Source organism: Tripterygium wilfordii, chromosome 12 (genome assembly GCF_013401445.1).
Source record: "Tripterygium wilfordii isolate XIE 37 chromosome 12, ASM1340144v1, whole genome shotgun sequence".
Lineage (NCBI taxonomy): Eukaryota > Viridiplantae > Streptophyta > Magnoliopsida > Celastrales > Celastraceae > Tripterygium > Tripterygium wilfordii.
The window spans coordinates 2,561,235-2,581,592 of NC_052243.1; the positions used below are offsets into that span (position 1 = coordinate 2,561,235).

Consider the following 20,358-nt stretch of genomic DNA (forward strand, 5'->3'; position numbering starts at 1 on the left):
AAGCAGAGCAACTCGACGCAGTCCAGATTGAGCAACGACAAAGAAGGCGATGAAGAGATGAGAAACTCGGCCAAAAATGGAGAAGAAGGCAATGAATAACAAATTCAGATCGAGAAGCAGAAGAAGAAGAAGAAGGAGATAACTTTTAGTAGAGAAGAAGGAGAGAAAGAGATGACATACTAGAGTTGGATAGTTGGAGGGAGAAGGAGAACAAGAACAAGAAGAAGGGTATTGTAGGTATAAACTAAAAAATATCTTAAGTCAGATGACCAAATTACCCTTAAATTGCATTTTTTTACAATTTAAAAAATGTCCATGACCTTTTTACAATTAAGTTGTCCAAAGTGTTCTTACTGTCAATTGTCTGTAATTTTAATTACGATAAAAGTACTATTTAAAGGCCCATCATAGTTTAAAGGTGAAAAGGCCCAAAAAATTGGAGTTACTGCTTAACTTCATGGCCCATGGATGCCATTTATTGTCTATTGTAATGGGGGTTTATGAAAAAAGGGGTTTCAATGGTGCATTTGTGTTGTCCCATTTTTACTTGGAACAACATGGGGAAGAGAAGATGGAAGGCCTCCATGTTGGCTCAAACACATGGGTCCCATTAATACCTCACTCACAACACATCCCTCAATATACCAAAATCAATATTGAGTTCCACCTTTATTACACAAAAAAGTAAAGGCAGTAAATTTACATTATTATATCAGTACATTTTGTTGACACAGTCACATCTCTCAATACAACCACATCAGCAAAACACAAATTCTCAAACATTAGCCATGTTCCAATAAAAAATCACCATTTTGGTTGCTCTCATATTAACTATTAAGTAGGTGGCTTAGAGACATCAAAGTCTTAATTGGATAAGATGAGTAGATGACAATGATCAAGGACGGGTTATGGTTCGGGTTTGGTTCTGGACCTAAATTGGCCCAATTTCAGTACACGTCCAAGTTCGGCCCGCCCCCATACACATGCATTGGGCTTGGATTTTAGACCAAGCCCTGAAATCACCTGCAAATTGCAAACCCAATTCTCAAGAGTAATTTATGGAAAAGAAAAGTGAGGGAGGGTGTAAAATGTCAACGTAGCAATTGATTTGGTTGTTTAATTTTAGGGTGATGACCATACTCTGTTCTGTTGTAAAATGACTCAATTCTGATGATCCACGACAAAAAGAAAAAATACCATCGATAACGCAGTGGTTTAACACCATTAATCTGACTGACTGTCCCCACCACACCCACCATCCCATCACATCTCTCATGTCATGTCAAATATAAGTGAGGGAGTATATATATATACACGGGGTTTTGCTGCAGTCGATGACGATGACGACGCCGTATTAATTTATTACACACCCAAACACAAAAACATTTTATTACTATTTTTTTATTTAATATTTTTGAGGGAGGGTTCAGCTTTAAAGTTTAAAGTCGAGACGCATGCAAAAAAAGCCTCATCATGGGGTCCTCGCATACCCCACCCTCTCTCTTTTTCTCTCTCTCCCATGCGGACCTGTTGTATTTTACAAGCTTCTGCTTCGCGCATTATCTCTCATTATTGCCCTCCTACCTCCTCTCATTTACAATAATACCTTCACTCTGTAAGCAATAAAGTGAAGCCGCGGAGTGAGGATAGTTCCGTCATTAAACAATTCAACTTTAAAAGAAAATGATAATGAAAAGAGGCGGCACCATTTCCCTCGCACAGTAGAGTAGGAAAGACATTCTGGGAGCTGAAAGTGACGAACCAATCAGAATTATCCAACACACACATACACACTCATCGAAAACCCTCTGTAGGATGAAATCCTGAAACAACCACCCACCCAATAACAAACAAACAAACAACAAAATCGTAGTGATTGATTTCTCTGTACTTGGTATCTACTTCCTTCGACGAAAGTTTTTTAATCTCCTAGATTTGAAATCCGAGTGTTGCAGAGCGTCTCCAGCAATCCTGAAGAATTCAGTGATCAATGTTTCAGAGATTGGGAACGATTGACGAGGAAACTTGGACCCGTGACGGAAGATGCGGCGGTAACTGAGAGATATTCGGTAGACGGGACGACGTGGGGTGGTGGTGGGGATATTTGTGCTCGGTGGTGGTGGCCAGATCGGTTGGGGTGGAGCTTTGATCTCGAAAGATATTTATGCTTTATTGTGTTTAGGGTTTCTTGATAGCGGACAAAGAGGAAGGATTAGTGTTTCCTGTTTCCCTAATCAGAGCATCTCCTTCAGTTGTCAGTTTATCTTTATCCTTGCGTTCAATTGTTACTCTGATATAAAGAAACGAAAGATCCTGGCACAAGATTCTCTGTTTGTTTTGTTTTATATTTAGTGTTCTCTCTCCGAAGTGCTGAAGACTAAATTAAGCGCTAAAAAGGGTTTGTGCTTAATCGAAAGGAAGCTATTTGTATTCCGCGCTCTGGAAGTCGTTGAAATTTGTGGTTTCCTGAAGAAGAGAGGGTTGGAGTTTTAGTTTTTGAGGCGAAAGTGTAAGATGGCAATGGCCTGCAAGGATGGTGGTAAGATAGGAATCATGGACAACGGCAAGTATGTCCGCTACACGCCTGAGCAGGTCGAAGCCCTTGAGAGGCTTTACCTTGAGTGCCCAAAGCCCAGCTCCATACGCCGTCAACAGCTCATCAGGGAGTGCCCAATTCTCTCAAACATCGAGCCCAAACAAATTAAAGTCTGGTTCCAGAACAGACGGTATGCCAATTTTTCCCCTCATTTTTAAAAGTTTTGTGAAAGATTAAAGGCTCTGGGGGTTTAGTTCTTTCATTTAACAAGATATATTGGCTATCGTGTCATGATCACCAGAAAAGGAAGCTAAGCACGGAATTTCATTTTTGCATGACATGATCTTTAACAACAAATTGTGAACTCACTCTAATTCTAGTTCGGGGAGGAAAGATAATATTTTTTCGTTTACTGCACCTGGGTCTGCATATTCTTGATTTCTTAAAGCTAACTAGAGTAGGGGTAGCGGGGCTGTGTATATCTATTCCAATTGGTGTTTTGTTTTTTCCTTTCATAAAGAACACACATTTATCGGTAAAGATGCATAATTATGCCACATAATCTTCCCGTATGCGCTATATTGTTCAAGTCATGCAAATGTGCCTAAATTTCTTTGAACTTAACACTGTATTTGTTGCCGGGAAAAGCTGAAAAAATGACATCTTTCCATTGTTCTTAAAATTTAAACTTAGCTCCCGGGATAATTTTAGTTTATGGAACTTTTAGAATCAAGAGTCTTACAAGTTACTAGGATATGCTGTGTATTTTTGTCTTTGTTTCAGATGCCGAGAGAAGCAGAGGAAGGAAGCTTCACGCCTCCAAGCTGTGAATAGGAAGCTGACGGCTATGAACAAGCTTTTGATGGAGGAGAATGATAGGTTGCAAAAGCAGGTGTCACATTTGGTATATGAGAATGGATATTTTCGCCAGAATACCCAGAGTGTAAGTCTCGTGTCTAACCTTTTTGTTTGCTAATTGCTTGGAAACTGTAGGAAAGATGAGCAAACACAGTGTACTTGAAATTAGTGTCATTAATCCGTCTTTTTGTGTAAAGAAATTCCAAGAATGCATCCTGCTTACCTTTTTCTCCTTAATCCTGTTACTATATTTTGTTGGGGGCTTTTCTTTCCAGGCAACGCTTGCTACCAAAGATGCAAGTTGTGAATCTGTGGTGACGAGTGGTCAACACCATGTGACACCTCAGCATCCGCCAAGGGATGCTAGTCCTGCAGGGTCAGTGGGCATATTGTTGTTTGGTCTTTTTCTGTCATCGGGCTTTGTGCTGTTTATGCTTGTCATATTGTGAAATATTGAATTCATACTTCTTGTATTTTTTCCAGGCTCTTGTCCATTGCAGAAGAAACTTTAACAGAGTTTCTTTCAAAGGCCACTGGAACTGCTGTGGAGTGGGTCCAAATGCCTGGAATGAAGGTGTCTCTTGGCATCTCTCTTTATCTCTCTCTCTCTTCTCTGGCACTTTCAGACACAACATTTTAGGTTATCCTGCTCTTCACGATAAAACCATGGAGGAAATAGTTGATGGAAAACAATAAAACCTATTAAGCATTACTTTATAATAGAAGAACAATGAAAAAGCTTCGCAGAAGTATAAAAGTAACCAATTTTACATGTACTCCACAGCTGAGAAATAGGTTGTTGTGTAAAAGACATCAATGGTTTGCAAGTCTTGCAACCCATGAATTCATGACAACCCTGGCAAACTTTTTTAAATTCTCCATTCCTCATTGTTAGTCTGACTGTCTGTTATTCCTTTGAGACAAGACGAGACAAGGAAGTGGGGGGGATGCACTTCACTGTCTTTTGCTCTGCATGTCTTCCTTAAATCACTAGCATAATGGCTTGCAATTAATTGGAAACAAATTTTCCATCTGTTTCTTGTGATTAATTTCCATTAATGAACAGCCTGGTCCGGATTCCATTGGAATCGTTGCTATTTCTCATGGTTGCACTGGAGTGGCAGCACGAGCCTGCGGGCTGGTGGGTTTAGATCCTACAAGGGTATGTGCATGTGAGTTCTTCCTGTCTGTGTTGCCATTGTAGTTGAATTTATCAGATTTAGTAATTAATTACATCTTTTCCAGGTCGCCGAAATCCTCAAGGATAGGCCTTCGTGGTTCCGTGACTGCCGAGCTGTGGATGTCCTCAATGTTCTGCCCACAGCAAACGGTGGAACCATTGAGCTGCTGTACATGCAGGCGAGTTTTATTAATTATGTGCTCATCATACCTGTTGACCTATTCCATCATGTAAGTTATGAAATGAGTATTTGATTACCTTGTTGATATAGCTCTATGCACCAACAACATTGGCACCTGCTCGTGACTTCTGGTTGTTGCGCTATACTTCAGTTCTTGAAGATGGCAGCCTAGTGGTATGTATATATGAATTGTGATGTTATTCATTGAGTCACAAGTTTTTTTTTCCCTTGCTGTATTGCTATGTTAATCACATTTGCATATGTTATTTCTTTCTTATTCCCAACTTCTTCTTTTATTGTTCTCATGACTAAAATGTAATTCTCAGGTCTGTGAGAGATCTCTTAAAAACACCCAGAATGGTCCAAGCATGCCGCCGGTGCAGCAATTTGTTCGAGCTGAAGTGCTGCCAAGTGGATACCTGATTCGACCTTGTGACGGGGGTGGTTCAATCATACATATAGTTGATCATATGGACTTGGAGGCAAGTTTGTCCCCTTGTGTGATCATTGTTTTCTTTCTTGTTTATGAAGCTAAAATGCTTAATTCATCAAAATGGATTTTAATTGCGACATCCATTACATTTAATCAGCCACGGAGTGTCCCTGAAGTTTTGCGCCCCCTGTATGAGTCATCTACTGTGCTTGCCCAGAAGACAACAGTGGCTGTGAGTTATATCTTATTTAATTATAGTTTCATTTATGAATCTCTCTACTTTGGGCATTTGCAAAGTGTTTCGAGAGATTAATTTACCCGAGCATAGTCGTATCGCAAAATAATTTGATAAGAGCAGATGAATTTTAAATGTCTTACTCGTCTTCATGCAGGCTCTGCGCCAGCTGAGGCAGATAAGCCAGGAGGTTTCTCAATCAAATGTTACTCAATGGGGAAGAAGACCAGCAGCCCTTCGAGCACTGAGCCAGCGGCTGAGCAGGTTTGTGCATGATTAGTTGGACATAGGTGCATTCTGTTTTTAGTGCATGTCTCTTAAAATGTGCTCTTTGAATTATTCCTTGCAGGGGCTTTAATGAGGCTCTCAATGGCTTTACTGATGAGGGATGGTCAACGATTGGAAATGATGGAATGGATGACGTAACTATCCTTGTTAATTCTTCTCCTGACAAGTTAATGGGTTTACACCTTTCCTTTGGTAATGGATTTCCAGCCGTCAGCAACACAGTCTTATGTGCTAAAGCGTCGATGCTCTTACAGGTTAGGATATCGAATATCTTGTTTGACAGAGTTTGTTCCAGATGGTGACATTTGCAATGCTGGACAACTTAGAAGTGTTTTTCATCTCATTTTCATTTTGTTAGCTGCTTATTAGCTTTTTCTGTCTGCAGATGGTTGTAATAGTTTCAGTAAAAAGTTTAAAGTCTATGCATTATATTAATATTTCGCCTTTTCCCTTCAGAATGTGCCTCCTGCAATTCTTCTTAGGTTCTTGCGCGAACATAGGTCAGAATGGGCAGACAACAATCTTGAAGCTTATGCAGCCGCAGCTGTCAAAGTTGGACCCTGTAGCTTATCTGGATCTCGAGTTGGAAATTTTGGGGGTCAAGTAATACTTCCTCTAGCTCACACCATTGAACATGAAGAGGCAAGTGAGACATTTTCTATTTCTTGCATCTTTTATAAAGTTTAATGCGATATGGAGGAAGGTCAACTAGTTTCATTAGATTTTATACCTGTGCCATTGATGTACTTATCTCTTTGCTTATCAGTTTTTGGAGGTGATAAAGTTGGAGGGCATTGGCCATACTCCTGAAGATGTAATTATGCCCAGAGATATGTTTCTGTTGCAAGTAAGTATTTTTCTTTATATTTCCGTTTGGCTGATGCTCGACTTTGTAAGTGTCTAAATGAGATTGCTGCTGGGGTCTTTCCAATGAAAGGCTAGCAAATATGATTGTTCTAAACATTTAAAGGTAAAGAAATTCATAAAAGTATGGTCTTTCAGTGATACAATGTTGAGGATTTTGTGTTATTCATATCTTTTCTATGTTAAGGAGAATTTCAATTGAAATTGCAAGATATGCTGTAACAATAAATGTCTAGGACAATCCTCAAGGTTACGTTTTACAATTTTGATAATTAGGATGGACCATAGGTGCTGGGTTGAAGTGAACGGAACATGAAATTCAGTCATCAAGAAAAAAGGGACATGAAGTTGAGAACAAATTTATGAGTTTATAGAGAATTATGATTGGCTTTCAATCATGGAATGGGCTTTTGTTAACAGTTAGAAGCACTTTTTCTGTGAGAAATTTGTTGCTGGGTTTGTGATTGAGATGGGTGTTTGGGTGACTTAATTATTGTTGTAACTTTATGACATGGGTAATGTATGAAAAACTTGACATTATAATTTAATGTTTACATTAGCCCTGATTCATTCGACAAGTAAAGTTGGCATCTATCTGTATTATTGAAATGGCACTGTCAAATTGTGCATGTTACAAAGTATTTCTTCTGTAATTGTCCTTTGCTCTCTTGCTTAGTTCCCTGTTATACTGTTCTAATAGCTTTGCAGCGGAATGGATGAGAATGCTGTTGGCGCTTGTGGTGAACTAATATTTGCTTCAATTGACGCTTCTTTTGCTGATGATGCACCGCTCCTGCCTTCTGGTTTTCGCATCATTCCACTAGACTCTGGCAAGGTTAGCATCTTAATTTTATGCACGGTAATGTATTCTGCTCCTGTCTTTATGCTTTTGGTTTCTTAATTTATGTATCTGAAAATTGTGCAGGAAGCATCCAGTCCAAATCGCACCCTAGACCTTGCTTCTGCTCTTGAGATTGGGCCTGCTGGAAGCAAAGAACCTAATGAATATTCTGCCAACTCTGCCTGTATGAGATCTGTTATGACAATAGCATTTGAATTTGCATTTGAGAGCCATATGCTAGAGCATGTAGCATCCATGGCTAGGCAATATGTCCGCAGCATTATATCCTCTGTTCAGAGAGTGACATTGGCGCTCTCTCCTTCTCATTTGGGTTCACATGCTGGTCTTCGTGCACCATTGGGTACTCCTGAAGCACAGACGCTTGCTCGTTGGATCTGCCAAAGTTATAGGTGCGTCTCTGGTTACTTTTCCAGACATGGTATCTAATTTATATGAATTGAGTTGTGCTGTAACAAGAGGTAATTTGGATGAATATGCTACATATAGCTGTTAGGAACGTCTAATCAGACTTAAATTTTTGATCTCTCAATAGCTACGTCTGCAATATTTGCAATACGCTTCTATCGTAAACTTATTTCTTTGATTCTTGTGGAAAATCTTTGTGTTTCTGAGACTCCAGGTGCAGTTTTACCCATGTCAATATGTAGTATGAATATTCTATCATTTATATCTTAACAGCTCCCCTCTGCCCTACACTCTACCCCATATTTATGGTTTTGATAAACTGGAGATAAACATGTTGTAGGCACTCATTTTACCACCCTAAAATGGAGGATAGAACAGTGTTTCAGCATTGAGTGCACTGCCAATCATTTATGGCTTGTTATGTCTTATTAACACTGCATTTTAGTCTGTGAATGCAAGAAGGCCGGATATGACACTTCATGTGTGTTTATCTTTGAATATGCGTTCTGTAATGTGTTCCTGTGAATGTATATGTTAACATATTGGGCCCCTTGTCCAACCCCCTAAAAGGCCTATTAAGAGGTAGGAGGAAACCCTCATTTAAACCACACACCAGCCCTCTTTCCAACCGATGTGGGATACTCAACATCCCCCCTCACGTGTGGGTTGGCCCAACTCCGAGAAGCCCACCACGTGAAAGCCCATCGCGTTGGACTGGCTCCGATACCATGTTAACATATTGGGCCCCTTGTCCAACCCCCTAAAAGGCCTATTAGGAGGTAGGAGGAAACCCTCATTTAAACCACACACCAGCCCTCTTTCCAACCGATGTGGGATACTCAACAGTATATGTAGGAAAACTGTTATTTTATTTGATCACATGCTCAGAGGGATAAATTCTTTTTCTTTTTTTTGCAGGTGCTTCTTGGATGCGGAGCTACTGAAATCTAGCAATGAAGGAGGCGATGCTATCCTTAAATCTCTATGGCATCACTCAGATGCCATCATGTGCTGCTCTCTGAAGGTGTGCATGAGCTAGTTATTTATCGCTTTTCTTTTTGCTCACTGTTAATTCATTACGAATATGATCAATCTAAGGCAACATCGATTATGTTTGGCCATTTGTTCGACTTTTAAAGCCCTGTAATATTGGACAAAAGTTATGAATATTTGAAAAATCAATTGATAGGATGTTCCTATTGCATCTTCTTTTGAAAATAAATTGATGTTCTCATTTGTTCACATATTTTTTTAAAAAAATCATTATTACACAGATTTTCTTGCTCTACTATGTGTTGTGCTGCCTAATAACCCTCTCCAAAGTAGGGTATAAGTGAACTTTCCTTTGTTAAGGTCTAATTCAAACTTTCCTTTGTTAAGTTAACCCGGGGATCATGTCCTCATATTTGAAAGTTTTGTGAGGCACAATTTTTGTCCTCATGAGGCTTTGCCTATTCATTTACGTATAAAATGGAAGCATGTTCCAACTTGACCTCTTTTTTTCTGGAATGGTACTACATCGCTGTGGTGCAGGCATTGCCAGTTTTCACTTTTGCAAACCAGGCGGGTCTTGACATGCTGGAGACAACATTGGTTGCCCTGCAAGACATAACTTTGGAGAAGATATTCGATGATCATGGTCGGAAGACCCTCTGCTCTGAGTTCCCACAGATAATGCAACAGGTATGCAACTCTCTGCTTTTTGACGGAATAAGGCAATGTGTCTTTTCCTACCATATTTAAATGGCATTCTAAACTGGAGCATTATGGTGTGAGAGAGCAACCACAGGCATGAAACTGGACGTGACTTTTCTATCATTCCAAGGGATGAAATCATAGTACATAATTTGTCAAATACTATGATGTTCGGCTACATTTGTAGATCTTCAAATCTTTGAATTTATATTTTGACAAAAAAAGATGATGCCTTGAGGAGACAATGGTCATCAAGTATTAGTGCTGTATTTTACTAACATTAGAGTTATCTAATAAGCAATTGGTGAACTTGTGTAGTCTACTTCCAATCTAAGGATGGTATTATCTCAACCTTCAAATACAAGAGGAACAGCAGAAATTTGAAATGATATAATGGTTTATTTGCTGCTTCTTTTTTGACATTTTTTTTTTCTTCTCTCTGGTAGGGTTTTGCTTGTCTTCAAGGCGGCATCTGTTTGTCAAGCATGGGCAGACCGATCTCATATGAAAAAGCAGTTGCTTGGAAGGTTTTAAATGATGAAGAGAATGCTCATTGCATCTGCTTTACTTTTGTGAACTGGTCCTTTGTCTGATTTTCCATTAGCACTTGTGTATTATGATAGTATGAAGATGAAAGCCGAGTCAGACTTGCTATATTTTGTGGTCTTGTTCATGTTCTGGATATGGAAAACTTATGATGATCTTTACTTTAACTGAATACTTGCAGCCTGTGGGCCTGTTCTTGCTGTGTTTTGAACAATTCGTCGACTTATGCTACTTTCTGTTGGGAATAAACTTTCTAGTCTTGGTGTGATGAAGCTTGACTTTTGTATACATCTTTTGCCCACAACCATATATACCAATACGCTTCACCTGTATTGGTTTTTGTGGACTGTAGAAAGGCATACATATATATATATATATATATATATATATATATTGGATTCCCCAACTATTCATGCAGATGCAACGGTGGTTGATTAGTGATGCTAAATTCACGTTGGAAGATGGTGAATTTAGAGTCTAGTTTATAAGGAAGGGTAAACCTCCTGCGGTTTTGATTCTCCCGGGAACTCTGAATGGACAAGCATGTGAAAACAGTCAAAACACCCCCTATTAATCTCACAAGGCCCAATTGGAAGGCACAGGGCAACAGGCCCCATCACTGCTGGACCTTCAATGATATAGCCCAATAAGCTACTAGGTGTGGGCCCCATGGTTGGCCCATAACTGTGGAATTATACATAATTAAAGTACAATTTTCACTAAAGTACACACTCAAACAAGAACGCCCGAGTACGAAATTCTCAACTGAACTCGTCAGGAAATCGCGCGAAGTCTACCAATTTTAGACATAAATAATAGATAGATGGATAGATATTTGTAATATAAATAGAGGACCGACCTCTCTTCCCTTTAAATACCAACCCATTTCTGCTCTCACTCTCTCAACCCTAAAACCTGCTTAATCATGATTCTTTAAATATTTTTCTCTCTCTCTCTCTAAATCCCTCGACAATTACACGACAAAATTACAAGAAAAAATGGAGCAAAATCTACCGTTGATAGCGAAGAAAATGTGGGGAATCGTACGAGTGGTGTTCTTCATGCTAAGAAAAGGAATCTCAAAGAGCAAACTCATGGTGGATCTCAACATCATGCTCAAGCGTGGCAAAATCGCCAGCAAAACCGCCATAACAAACCTCCTCATGCTCCACCGCCGCCACCAGTCATCCTCCTTTGCTGCTCCACGCGACTACGAGTTCAGCTGCAGCAACACGCCCGCATATAACATTCTCCACATAATCAAGCGGCGCCACCACCACAATTTCTTCGCGTGTACACACGCGCCGCAGACGCAGGAAGAGGATTTGGTGACTGTGAAGGCGGTGTTGGAGTTGTTGAATAGTAACAATCAGACGGCGGCGTCCCCGGCCTTACCGGGATTTGGACGGAGTCCGATGGTGAGGCAGTTGAGGGTAACGGACTCGCCGTTTCCGTTAAAGGAGGTTGATGAGGTGGATAGTAGGTACGTGGACAAGGCCGCTGAGGAGTTTATTCAGAAGTTCTACAAAGAGTTGAGGAACCAAAAGAACTATTAATGTACATGGCCTAGTTAGTGCATGTGGTGTATCTTCTTCTTCTTCTTCTTCTTCAAAGTTTTAATTTTTGGGTTGTGTTTTTTGTTGACAAATATAAACAATAATTGAAAAAAAGTCTTTGCATGAAGCTCGACATTTATATATACACATGCATATATATCCTTATATCATGGGCATATTATAATTACATCAACCATTGGGTGATAGATCTCTTTAGGATCAAACCGTATATACTCGGGAGGTACTGAGTTCGATTGATGCTCGAAAAAATACCCTTGTGGTCATGCTTTGAGATCTAACTCAATTTATCCTATCGTCAGGTGAGAAATTTCTATATACGTAGGTCTAACCGCCTAAATTTAGACCCATATCCATATCAATTGTAAAAGTGCAAACTTTTCATATATATATATTATAATCACATGAACTTCCAAGTCATTTCTAATTTGTATTTTTTAAAACGCGGAAAATTCTTTCTTATTGCAGGACTTCCCTTCAACATGTATATATTAATTAAAGTCAATGTAAGGTATATCCTATTTTTCAATAAGATATACTGAAAAATTTTTTCCTTGGTAATTAATTTTGCTAATTTTTGGTTTTGGAACTATAATTGCCATATTCAACTTACCATTGACTAATTTAATTAGTTGTCACAAATCATTCATTATAATCACAAAAAAAGATGTTATGTTTGCTTTTGGCAGGAAAAAAATATTGGGAATGCCTTTAAAAGTATAATTAACATGGTTATATATACACACACACACATATATGGAATTGCTTGTACAGCCCACCACCACTTGCACTAACATGTCCTGATATGATTCCACTAGGTTTAAAAGTATATAATACACATAGCTGGACCCTCTTCTAAATACAATCAACTTTTTTGTTTGCCCCACTTTTTCTTTTTCTCTTTATTGCTTTTACTATATTTTAATATAATTATTTATTCATTATTGAAAAATTTTCCTCATATGTATATATGGTCACAAAAATAGACATGAATAATATTGTTTTTTCTCATAATTTAATGTGGAGGCCTAATTCTTTATACTTTTTTGGCTACTAACCCTCTGGATTTTAATCTTGGCATTTTCTTCCCTTATTGAGAATGACATTACTAGAGTGAAGAAGAAAAAAAATATCTAGTAATAGGCTAGCTTTGATTGATTGTGAGAGACTTCAATAATTGCTCAATAATTTCAATCACCCAAAAACACCGTATTAAGTTGACATGATATCATACACTATAGACAAGTTAAATTTTAATTTTCCAGCTTTAGTCTTTGTTAATTACAAACATCCCATCAAATCAGGACCACCTAAAAGCTTTTAAGAAAGCAATTTAAATTTTATTATATTCAATGAGTTGTACTAATGATATTGGTGCCTCATTGAATTTAATCAACTTTCTAGATGATATTAACACTATAATAATATATATAGTAGTAGTAAGCTCTGAAAATTAATGAACTGGATTTGTTATTTCTTGCGGGCAAGATCTTATAGTTTTTTTTGGATGTTTAGTTTTTGTTGATTTAATGAAAGATGGCTGGACACAAAGGAAACGAGTCGATTGGCCGCGGTTACAATTCTTTTAGCTATAATTAACTACAAATCCCTCTTAAACTATGTTAAATCAAGGATATTATTTCTAATAAGAATAAGATCAAAGACCTTTTGGATTCGTATGGTTTGACCGGAGGGAGGCAGGGTAGATATTTGTAGCTAAAATATAATTGTAGGGCCTCTTCAAATACGTACAGTGTTAAAGCCAAAATTTTAGGTGAAAATGTTAGGTGGAAATGTCAAAATGCGGGACAGATATCATCTTTTCAACTTACTTTTCGCATCTTCTGTGTGTTTACATGATTCATGTGTGATTTTTTTTAAAAAAAATACTGCCAATTGTTTTATACTTTGTCTCAGGAAAACAATCTTTTTTTTTTTTTAATTTTGAATTATTGAATTGTTATGCGTAGAGTCGGTAATTAATTAAACTTAATCACATATTTTTTTAGTTGATTTTATGAAGGCAAAGATTATCTTGAATCCATTCTTTTTTTTTTTTTTAAGTCCCATGAATCCATTCATTTGAAAGTTATTTTGGTTTTTTTTTACTCACATGTTTCCAAATTGTATAAAACGTGAAAAGTTCGTGCATGAACCTCGTGGTAACATTCATACACAAACTAATCTATCAAATATTTGGATAATTCAGTGATAAAATTGATCTAAGCAGGGATCTGTAATTGTTAATTTTAAGTAGCTGATGCATACAAATCTAGTTTAAGTCATTTTTTAGTTGGACTTAGTACGTAGTTGACCATTAAAAGTGTCGACTGAGTTCCAAAGGAAGCAACTACCTAAGCAAATTAAACTACTTAATTACTTTTTATTTAATGTAACCACTTTATTAATATGCATGCATGCAATTTGATTCATTTTGTCAAATGAGGGTTTATGTGCCCTTATATATACATATACATATATATACATATATATATATATAACACACACACATGTGTATATATATGTATATAGGCTCCACTTGACTTTGATATATAGGAAAATTGTGTCAATGATCGCATTACTTCACCGTCTTCATCAGTGCTTTAAACTTGGGGAAGATTAATTATTCATTCAATTCAAAAAGGTGATGAGAAAGTCAAATAAGAAGCATGTGAACAAATTGTTGGCCTACCATATAGCATTAGTACACAAAACCTTTATTTGATTTAAATAGCTTTTATTAATTAGTTGCCTTTTTTTTTCAAGCTTAGGTGGCTTTTGGTGATTGGAACTTCATTCATTTTGAGTGAGAAACAGTGTCGACTTTCATTTTCCCAAAGAAAATTATAATATTGTCCCACTCAATATATTATAGTTGTATACAGGGGATGTAAGAAGGTTCCTTGAGCTTCCTAGGTTGCTTTTAGAGTTTAAAAAAAAACCATGAGCTTAGTAGTTACAAAGGATACTTCTTGAGGCTCGTACGTGGGGATGATAGGAATTCAAAAAGGAGGCTTTATGAAAAGTTCAATTTCTTTCATGCTAAGCTTTCTTCATGAATCAAACCCACTATCAAAAAGATCTACAACTAATACCCACTCAAGAAACATGCATGCTTGATTGAATTCTCTTCCAAATTAGTAATTCATTACCATAATACGTACACACAACCCACATACTCAAATCAAATAAAATGTGCAACATTGTTGAGATAAAAAAAAAAAAGATGTTATAATGACCATATATGTTATAAGTTCGTGAGTTTCCTTTACTTAGTAAGACGCGTTTTAAAACCGTGAGTCCTAGAAATGCCTATGATGGATTGGCACACACAGACATAGAAATGTATAACAATTAAGGTACTTGTGCTCCATGGGAACAAATTATAAAGTTTGTGACTCTATTAAGTTAAGGTTTTTTTCTTTAATGGTTGTAAGTATGGTTGTAAGTTGTAACATAAAAGAGATGGAAAGAAAAAAGAGCAGTTAATGTCAAATTCAATCAGAGATTAACATGGCCAATTATGCTTAAGCATGATTATACATCATTGCTATATGGGATTTGGGATTGATGGGTTCAAGTTATTTGTTCTAAATTAGGTTTGGGCATGTTAAATAATTCCAGCTTTGTTAGATATTTAGATCTTAACAAAAGCAACCCCAAGAAAGTGACCTTAAAGCCAGAGTTGGTGAAAGGCTGCATGCCAAAGTGGGTGGTGCCATCAATAATGAATGATTGGTCTCTCTCTCACTCTCTCTGTCTCTCTATAACTATATGCCAAGAACATACATCCCATGATTCTATTAATAGTGCTTTGAAATATCCAAATCCTATACACTCTCGCCCTCTTCTTTATTATTAGTTTTTGGATATAAAAATGTCACTAGCTACTCTCTCTTAGTAGCTAGCTTATCCTTGCTTCCTTGTCAATTGTCATCCAACTCTGGATGTGCGCAAGTGGATCAGACTTTGTCAAGGCCCAATGGACTGAAGCTAAGTACTTGAACATGTAAGGATGAATCATGAGGCCCAATTCTTATCAAAACAAAAAGCATGAGCCCAATAACCAGGCCCATTATCGTTTTCTTGGGCCTATACTCACGTACTGAAAGTGCCACATTACAGACCTATTAAACAGCTCAGTCTGTCGTTTTAAACAGTAAAGAATCACAAATTCTTGTATATATACACTAAAAACTGGTATATGAGAGTGAAAATTATTGCAGCAATGGCTTGCTTGGCAACTGATATAGTCTTTCCCTCTTCTGTTGATCTGCAACTGTAATTGTTTGTGACAGTTGGGGAATAAAGAAAAGCCATTGAAATGCAGTCCTCTTCCTCATCTTTGAACAATGGCCTTCCTATCACATGCTTGTACTGTCCACCACTCACTGTCTGCTATTAAGAAAACTTCATTAATTAGTACAATCTTTCTTGTGATGATATGATTAAAGCACCTCAAAATATCTGTCATTAACTGTAAAGCAAGAGTAATGATAGTTTTACCATAATTTATTACCTGTATTTGATCTCCAACAGTGACTATTATAGAATCTTTATCTGGTAAGAAAGTGATCCAATCCTTTTTGGAATAAACATGGAACTCTGAGGATCCATTGCAGATATGGAGACACAGGGCATGAGAGTGTTCAATCCCTCTAATTAGTGTTCTGATCACATCGTATCTCAGCGAGGTCGCGCGCTGGTCAGCCGAAATGTTACAGTTATGCTTGTAAAGATGACAGATTGTCCCAGTGAACTCTTGCCTTTGCAGCAATTCATTCTGATAGACTTGTTTGTTGAGGTTTTTTCCCCAGATAACCTGCAAAATTTTTTCCGCGAAGTTTTCCATATCGGATGAAAGACTCTTCATTTTTTCGCTGTGGATCACAAGAACAAAATATTGTCAATGGTCTAGAAAATATTCAGTGGTCCTCGAACATCACGTTTTTCGCTGATGTGATACTCGAGAATTAATACGACGCTGCCAACTAACAACAAAAACAACATGACAAGATGAACATGACCAAACACAATAAACCAAAATTTTCAATGAGACAGTTATTACCTGAATTTTGAATACCCAGCAGGCCATATTCCCTCCATGTCTAATTTCAAACTTTCGTCATTGCACCATACAAATTCTTCACTCAATCCACACTCCTCTCCACTGTGAACTTCTTCGAACCCGAACAACTTCTCCGGCACCCTTGTGACCGCCGCCTTCTTCTCCGGTGGCACCCCAAAAATTTCGGCAGCCAAGCCTAATGTTGAACTGATTTTCCCCCCTGAAATCCCGTGATTCACTAGTTGAAAACACCCAATTCTGGCAATAGAATCCAGAATAATCTTGGAATTAATTGAACCAACATCTTTCGCGGAATTGAGTGACGAAAGATCAATTCTTGGTGGCGTCTCGACAATTTTCTGCTTGGGGAAGATCTTATCAGGCAAAACCAAGTCAGGCACTCTGAGTGAGCGCTCTAGGAATTCAGAGAGAAACTCATCATTGGTGACACTTGATCGCCGGCCAGAAGCGATGGGGGAGGGCGGCGGGGCACGGAACTCGAAGACCCTTTCTGGCATAGATTCTGGTGATGAAGTTGCCATCAAACTTCCACCACTACTCTTAAGAGAGTGAGGTAGCTAACATCTTAAATAACTTGTATTAGATGCGTTTTGGGTTAAAGAAGAAAAGTGTATTGAAGCAAGAATGATTGCATGTCATCAGCATTGTGGACATTTTGAAGAATCAACAAGGACATGCTTCTCCTTTTTCTTTCTTTCTTTTTTCCTTTGCTTTACAACTTTCACTTTTATTGACCCATTCCCCCCAAAGCCTTCTGGACATCAATATTTGTCATTCCTTCTTCTTTTTTCTTACACTGTAGTTTGGAAATTAGGTCCACTGCTTGATGATTTATGGTTTATTATATTAAAGCTGCTGCTACATTGAATCAAATAGTCTGTCAATCAAAAGTGTGAGCTTCAGCCTCAGCCTTCATGTATTTAATTAAAATTTTCATGGACCACCAAGCAGAGTATGTAGCAATGATGATAAGCATGAGGTTCTTGATGATTTACATCTCAGATTCTCGGGTGGTGGAAATACTTTACTGGGCCTACATGTCTCCCTGCCTTCCAATTGGGCCAGCATGGCCCATATTCGGAGGATTGTAAGCTTTCAGTTGCCTGATTGGGCCAGACTTTTCAAAAGAAGACTGGATATGGAGAGACTTTCTGGCCCAAAATTAAACTCCTTCCTGCCTGCTTTATTACAGTCGTGGGCCCAAAATCCAATGAAGGCATGAAGCCTAACTTTGTGTCTACACAAGTAAAGTAAAGTAATTTGGGGATGAGGGTCTCTACAGCCTACAGGAGGGGTGGATGCAAGATTTTTTTGCTAGGGAGCAGAGTCATAAGTCATGTGGGATTTAGAGGTAGCGTCTTCGTAATTTTTTTTTGTGTGGTTATCTATTGATTACACCTTCAAATTATATGAAAGACACCACCAAAAATTAAAATTTTATAGGATACTTATAATTAATACTTTAACTTTGATTTATAATTGCACTCAACAATTTTTCTTAGTTTGAAATCGTTTCACAATAATCTTATTTGGAATAGTATCGAAAATATATTTCTTGATTGATTAGGTTTTCAATGAAATTGTTACGCACTTTTCTTTTTGACAAATGAAGTTTCGATGCATCCGGCTTTTGATGGCATCTAATTTAGCAGGTGAGGCTTTTGATGCAACACACCTCACAGCACCACAGTTTTTTGTGACACGTCAAACAGTTTTTGCGTTCTAACTCACCTCACAGCACCACAACTTTTTACCTCACAGCACCTCATCACACCTCACCACACCTCACCACACTCCCAAACACTTACAATATATGTTGACTTGTCCTACATAATCAAATTAGGTCAATTATTGTATTTTAGATTAATGTACAAGGTAAACCTTGAGTGATTTTATATTAATATTATTAGTCATCTAATATAAATGTAATTTTGATACGTCAAACGCACCGCACCGCACCGCACCACAGTTTTAAAAGTTATGTGCCAAACAGCTTTTTGCGTTTCAACTCACCTCACAGCACCACAATTTTATAACTCACAGCACCACACCACACCTCACAGCACCTCACAGCATTCCCATACAAGCCCAAATTATACGGAAACCACATGCCTATGAATGTAATGGTCAAAGTATCTATATATATGTGTTGAAAATGGTAACACACATATTTAAAACGTGATGCTTTTAATCTTTTTCTTCATACTTTGAAAATACAATATGTCAAAAGACCCAAGAAAACAAGTCAAAGGTCTTCCCTATACTTTGTTTGACATAAATAACAGAACCCAAAACGTCATCAACTCGTGTCGTTTATTAGAAACGTTTTTGAGCAAATTATACTTATAAAGAGGAAATTAAATTATTAATTGCTAAAATTGTGCTTTTAATTTGGTTTGAAGGTCCATGGTCTTTGTTTATAAAATTATAATTGTTCCATTGGCTGCTACATATGGCCTCACCCTCACCAACCAAAGTAGCTTCTTCTTTTTCTGGTCTTTATATTATATATAACTGTTCTTCAATATATATTCAATGCCACGTACTACCAACTACGATAAATAGAATAGTCTACTTGTGAATTTTATTTGATGGTACAAATTTGAGTGGAATATCCATTTAGCATATGGCATGTGACCAATTAAGGTATTAAAATTGGTTTAAATATTGCTATATCTGTGTAAATCCAATAAATATTGTTCTTATCAACCATATATAAACGGGTGATTATCAACCATTTGGTTAAGACTCGGGAAATATAAATGGAGAATGATAACAAAATCACAAAACAAAGGCTTACGTGAAAAACTTTATCGATTCGAGAAAAATTACAATTGTTATAAGAAAAAATAACGAGGGAAAACTCATAATGTGAAAAATTATTACCACTATACAGTAATTTTTTCTCACCCAATAAAAATCTCAATTACACCGAAGAGGCTTTTTTTTTCCTACAAAATTCTCTCTCTCTCACAAGCTTATCTTTCAAGATATTGAGCTTATTGGCACTACATTTTGGGATGTCAAACAAGGAGGATAAAGCCTATTTATAGGCTCAGTGAACAAACCTCCATTATCACCACTAATTCAATAGTTGGAGACCTAGAATTGGGTGCACTTAAGTGCCAAGTTCTGGTTTTTCTTCTCTCCATTATGAAATTAGTGGTGATCGATCACCTAACTTCTCCACTATTGAGGCCTAACTTCTTCTTCTTTTTTTTTAATCAATATTAACACTCTTCTTAGCGGTGTTCAAATGTTCAATTTCGATATACTGCGACCTCTGCATAATTTCTAACAAGTTGTTAGTCGGGCTGAAATTTATGAATCAAATGGTACCTCGCCAAGAACCTTCTCCAACTATATATTTTGTGGGGCTAGAGGTGGCGGGTCCACCTTAAAAGCAATATTAATGGTTCAAACTGAATATTCTGTAATGGATGAATAATTTCATGGCCACGATCAGAGAAGATTGTTATATGGGTCGCCCTTTCCACACTTCTAAAAAAAAACCCACAAGAGACTCCGTGAGAGTGATCGAGGCAACGTTTCAACGCGGGGTAGCGTACGTGACTCGCAATTTTCAAACATGTGTCCCGACAGACATTTAAG

General features: G+C 37.6%; 3 protein-coding genes across 3 annotated transcripts; 2 read left to right on the plus strand and 1 right to left on the minus strand.

Annotated features, from left to right (window-relative positions):
* Positions 1 to 1,727: 1,727 nt before the first annotated feature.
* LOC120010842 (homeobox-leucine zipper protein ATHB-15-like) lies at positions 1,728 to 10,353 on the plus strand. Its single transcript, XM_038861732.1, has 18 exons — positions 1,728 to 2,726; positions 3,320 to 3,479; positions 3,670 to 3,770; positions 3,878 to 3,968; positions 4,461 to 4,556; positions 4,640 to 4,753; positions 4,846 to 4,929; positions 5,082 to 5,237; positions 5,346 to 5,420; positions 5,581 to 5,687; positions 5,773 to 5,965; positions 6,168 to 6,353; positions 6,478 to 6,558; positions 7,276 to 7,410; positions 7,501 to 7,826; positions 8,761 to 8,866; positions 9,376 to 9,525; positions 9,984 to 10,353. The coding sequence occupies exons 1-18, from the start codon at positions 2,515 to 2,517 to the stop codon at positions 10,128 to 10,130; spliced, it is 2,520 nt and encodes an 839-aa protein (XP_038717660.1). The 5' UTR covers positions 1,728 to 2,514; the 3' UTR covers positions 10,131 to 10,353.
* Positions 10,354 to 10,955: 602 nt separating this feature from the next.
* Positions 10,956 to 11,766, plus strand: LOC120011180. Its single transcript, XM_038862247.1, has one exon. The coding sequence runs from the start codon at positions 11,082 to 11,084 to the stop codon at positions 11,637 to 11,639; it is 558 nt and encodes a 185-aa protein (XP_038718175.1). The 5' UTR covers positions 10,956 to 11,081; the 3' UTR covers positions 11,640 to 11,766.
* A 3,901-nt stretch (positions 11,767 to 15,667) lies between these two features.
* LOC120011330 (gibberellin 3-beta-dioxygenase 4) lies at positions 15,668 to 17,336 on the minus strand. Its single transcript, XM_038862422.1, has 3 exons — positions 16,726 to 17,336; positions 16,177 to 16,537; positions 15,668 to 16,052 (listed from the first exon to the last, which is right to left on the minus strand). The coding sequence occupies exons 1-3, from the start codon at positions 17,265 to 17,267 to the stop codon at positions 15,825 to 15,827; spliced, it is 1,131 nt and encodes a 376-aa protein (XP_038718350.1). The 5' UTR covers positions 17,268 to 17,336; the 3' UTR covers positions 15,668 to 15,824.
* Positions 17,337 to 20,358: the final 3,022 nt, after the last annotated feature.

What these genes read in the sequence shown, in the direction of transcription:
- LOC120011330 (XM_038862422.1), bottom strand. Translation starts at nt 17,267, where the DNA reads ATGGCAACTTCATCACCAGAATCTATGCCAGAAAGGGTCTTCGAGTTC. An exon ending in GCTGGGTATTCAAAATTCAG is followed by an intron (nt 16,538 to 16,725) that starts GTAATAACTGTC and finishes TGTGATCCACAG; the next exon opens with CGAAAAAATGAAGAGTCTTT. An exon ending in CTGTTGGAGATCAAATACAG is followed by an intron (nt 16,053 to 16,176) that starts GTAATAAATTAT and finishes TCTTAATAGCAG; the next exon opens with ACAGTGAGTGGTGGACAGTA.
- LOC120010842 (XM_038861732.1), top strand. Translation starts at nt 2,515, where the DNA reads ATGGCAATGGCCTGCAAGGATGGTGGTAAGATAGGAATCATGGACAAC. An exon ending in TTGAGCTGCTGTACATGCAG is followed by an intron (nt 4,754 to 4,845) that starts GCGAGTTTTATT and finishes TTGTTGATATAG; the next exon opens with CTCTATGCACCAACAACATT. An exon ending in GAGATATGTTTCTGTTGCAA is followed by an intron (nt 6,559 to 7,275) that starts GTAAGTATTTTT and finishes CTGTTCTAATAG; the next exon opens with CTTTGCAGCGGAATGGATGA.
- LOC120011180 (XM_038862247.1), top strand. Translation starts at nt 11,082, where the DNA reads ATGGAGCAAAATCTACCGTTGATAGCGAAGAAAATGTGGGGAATCGTA.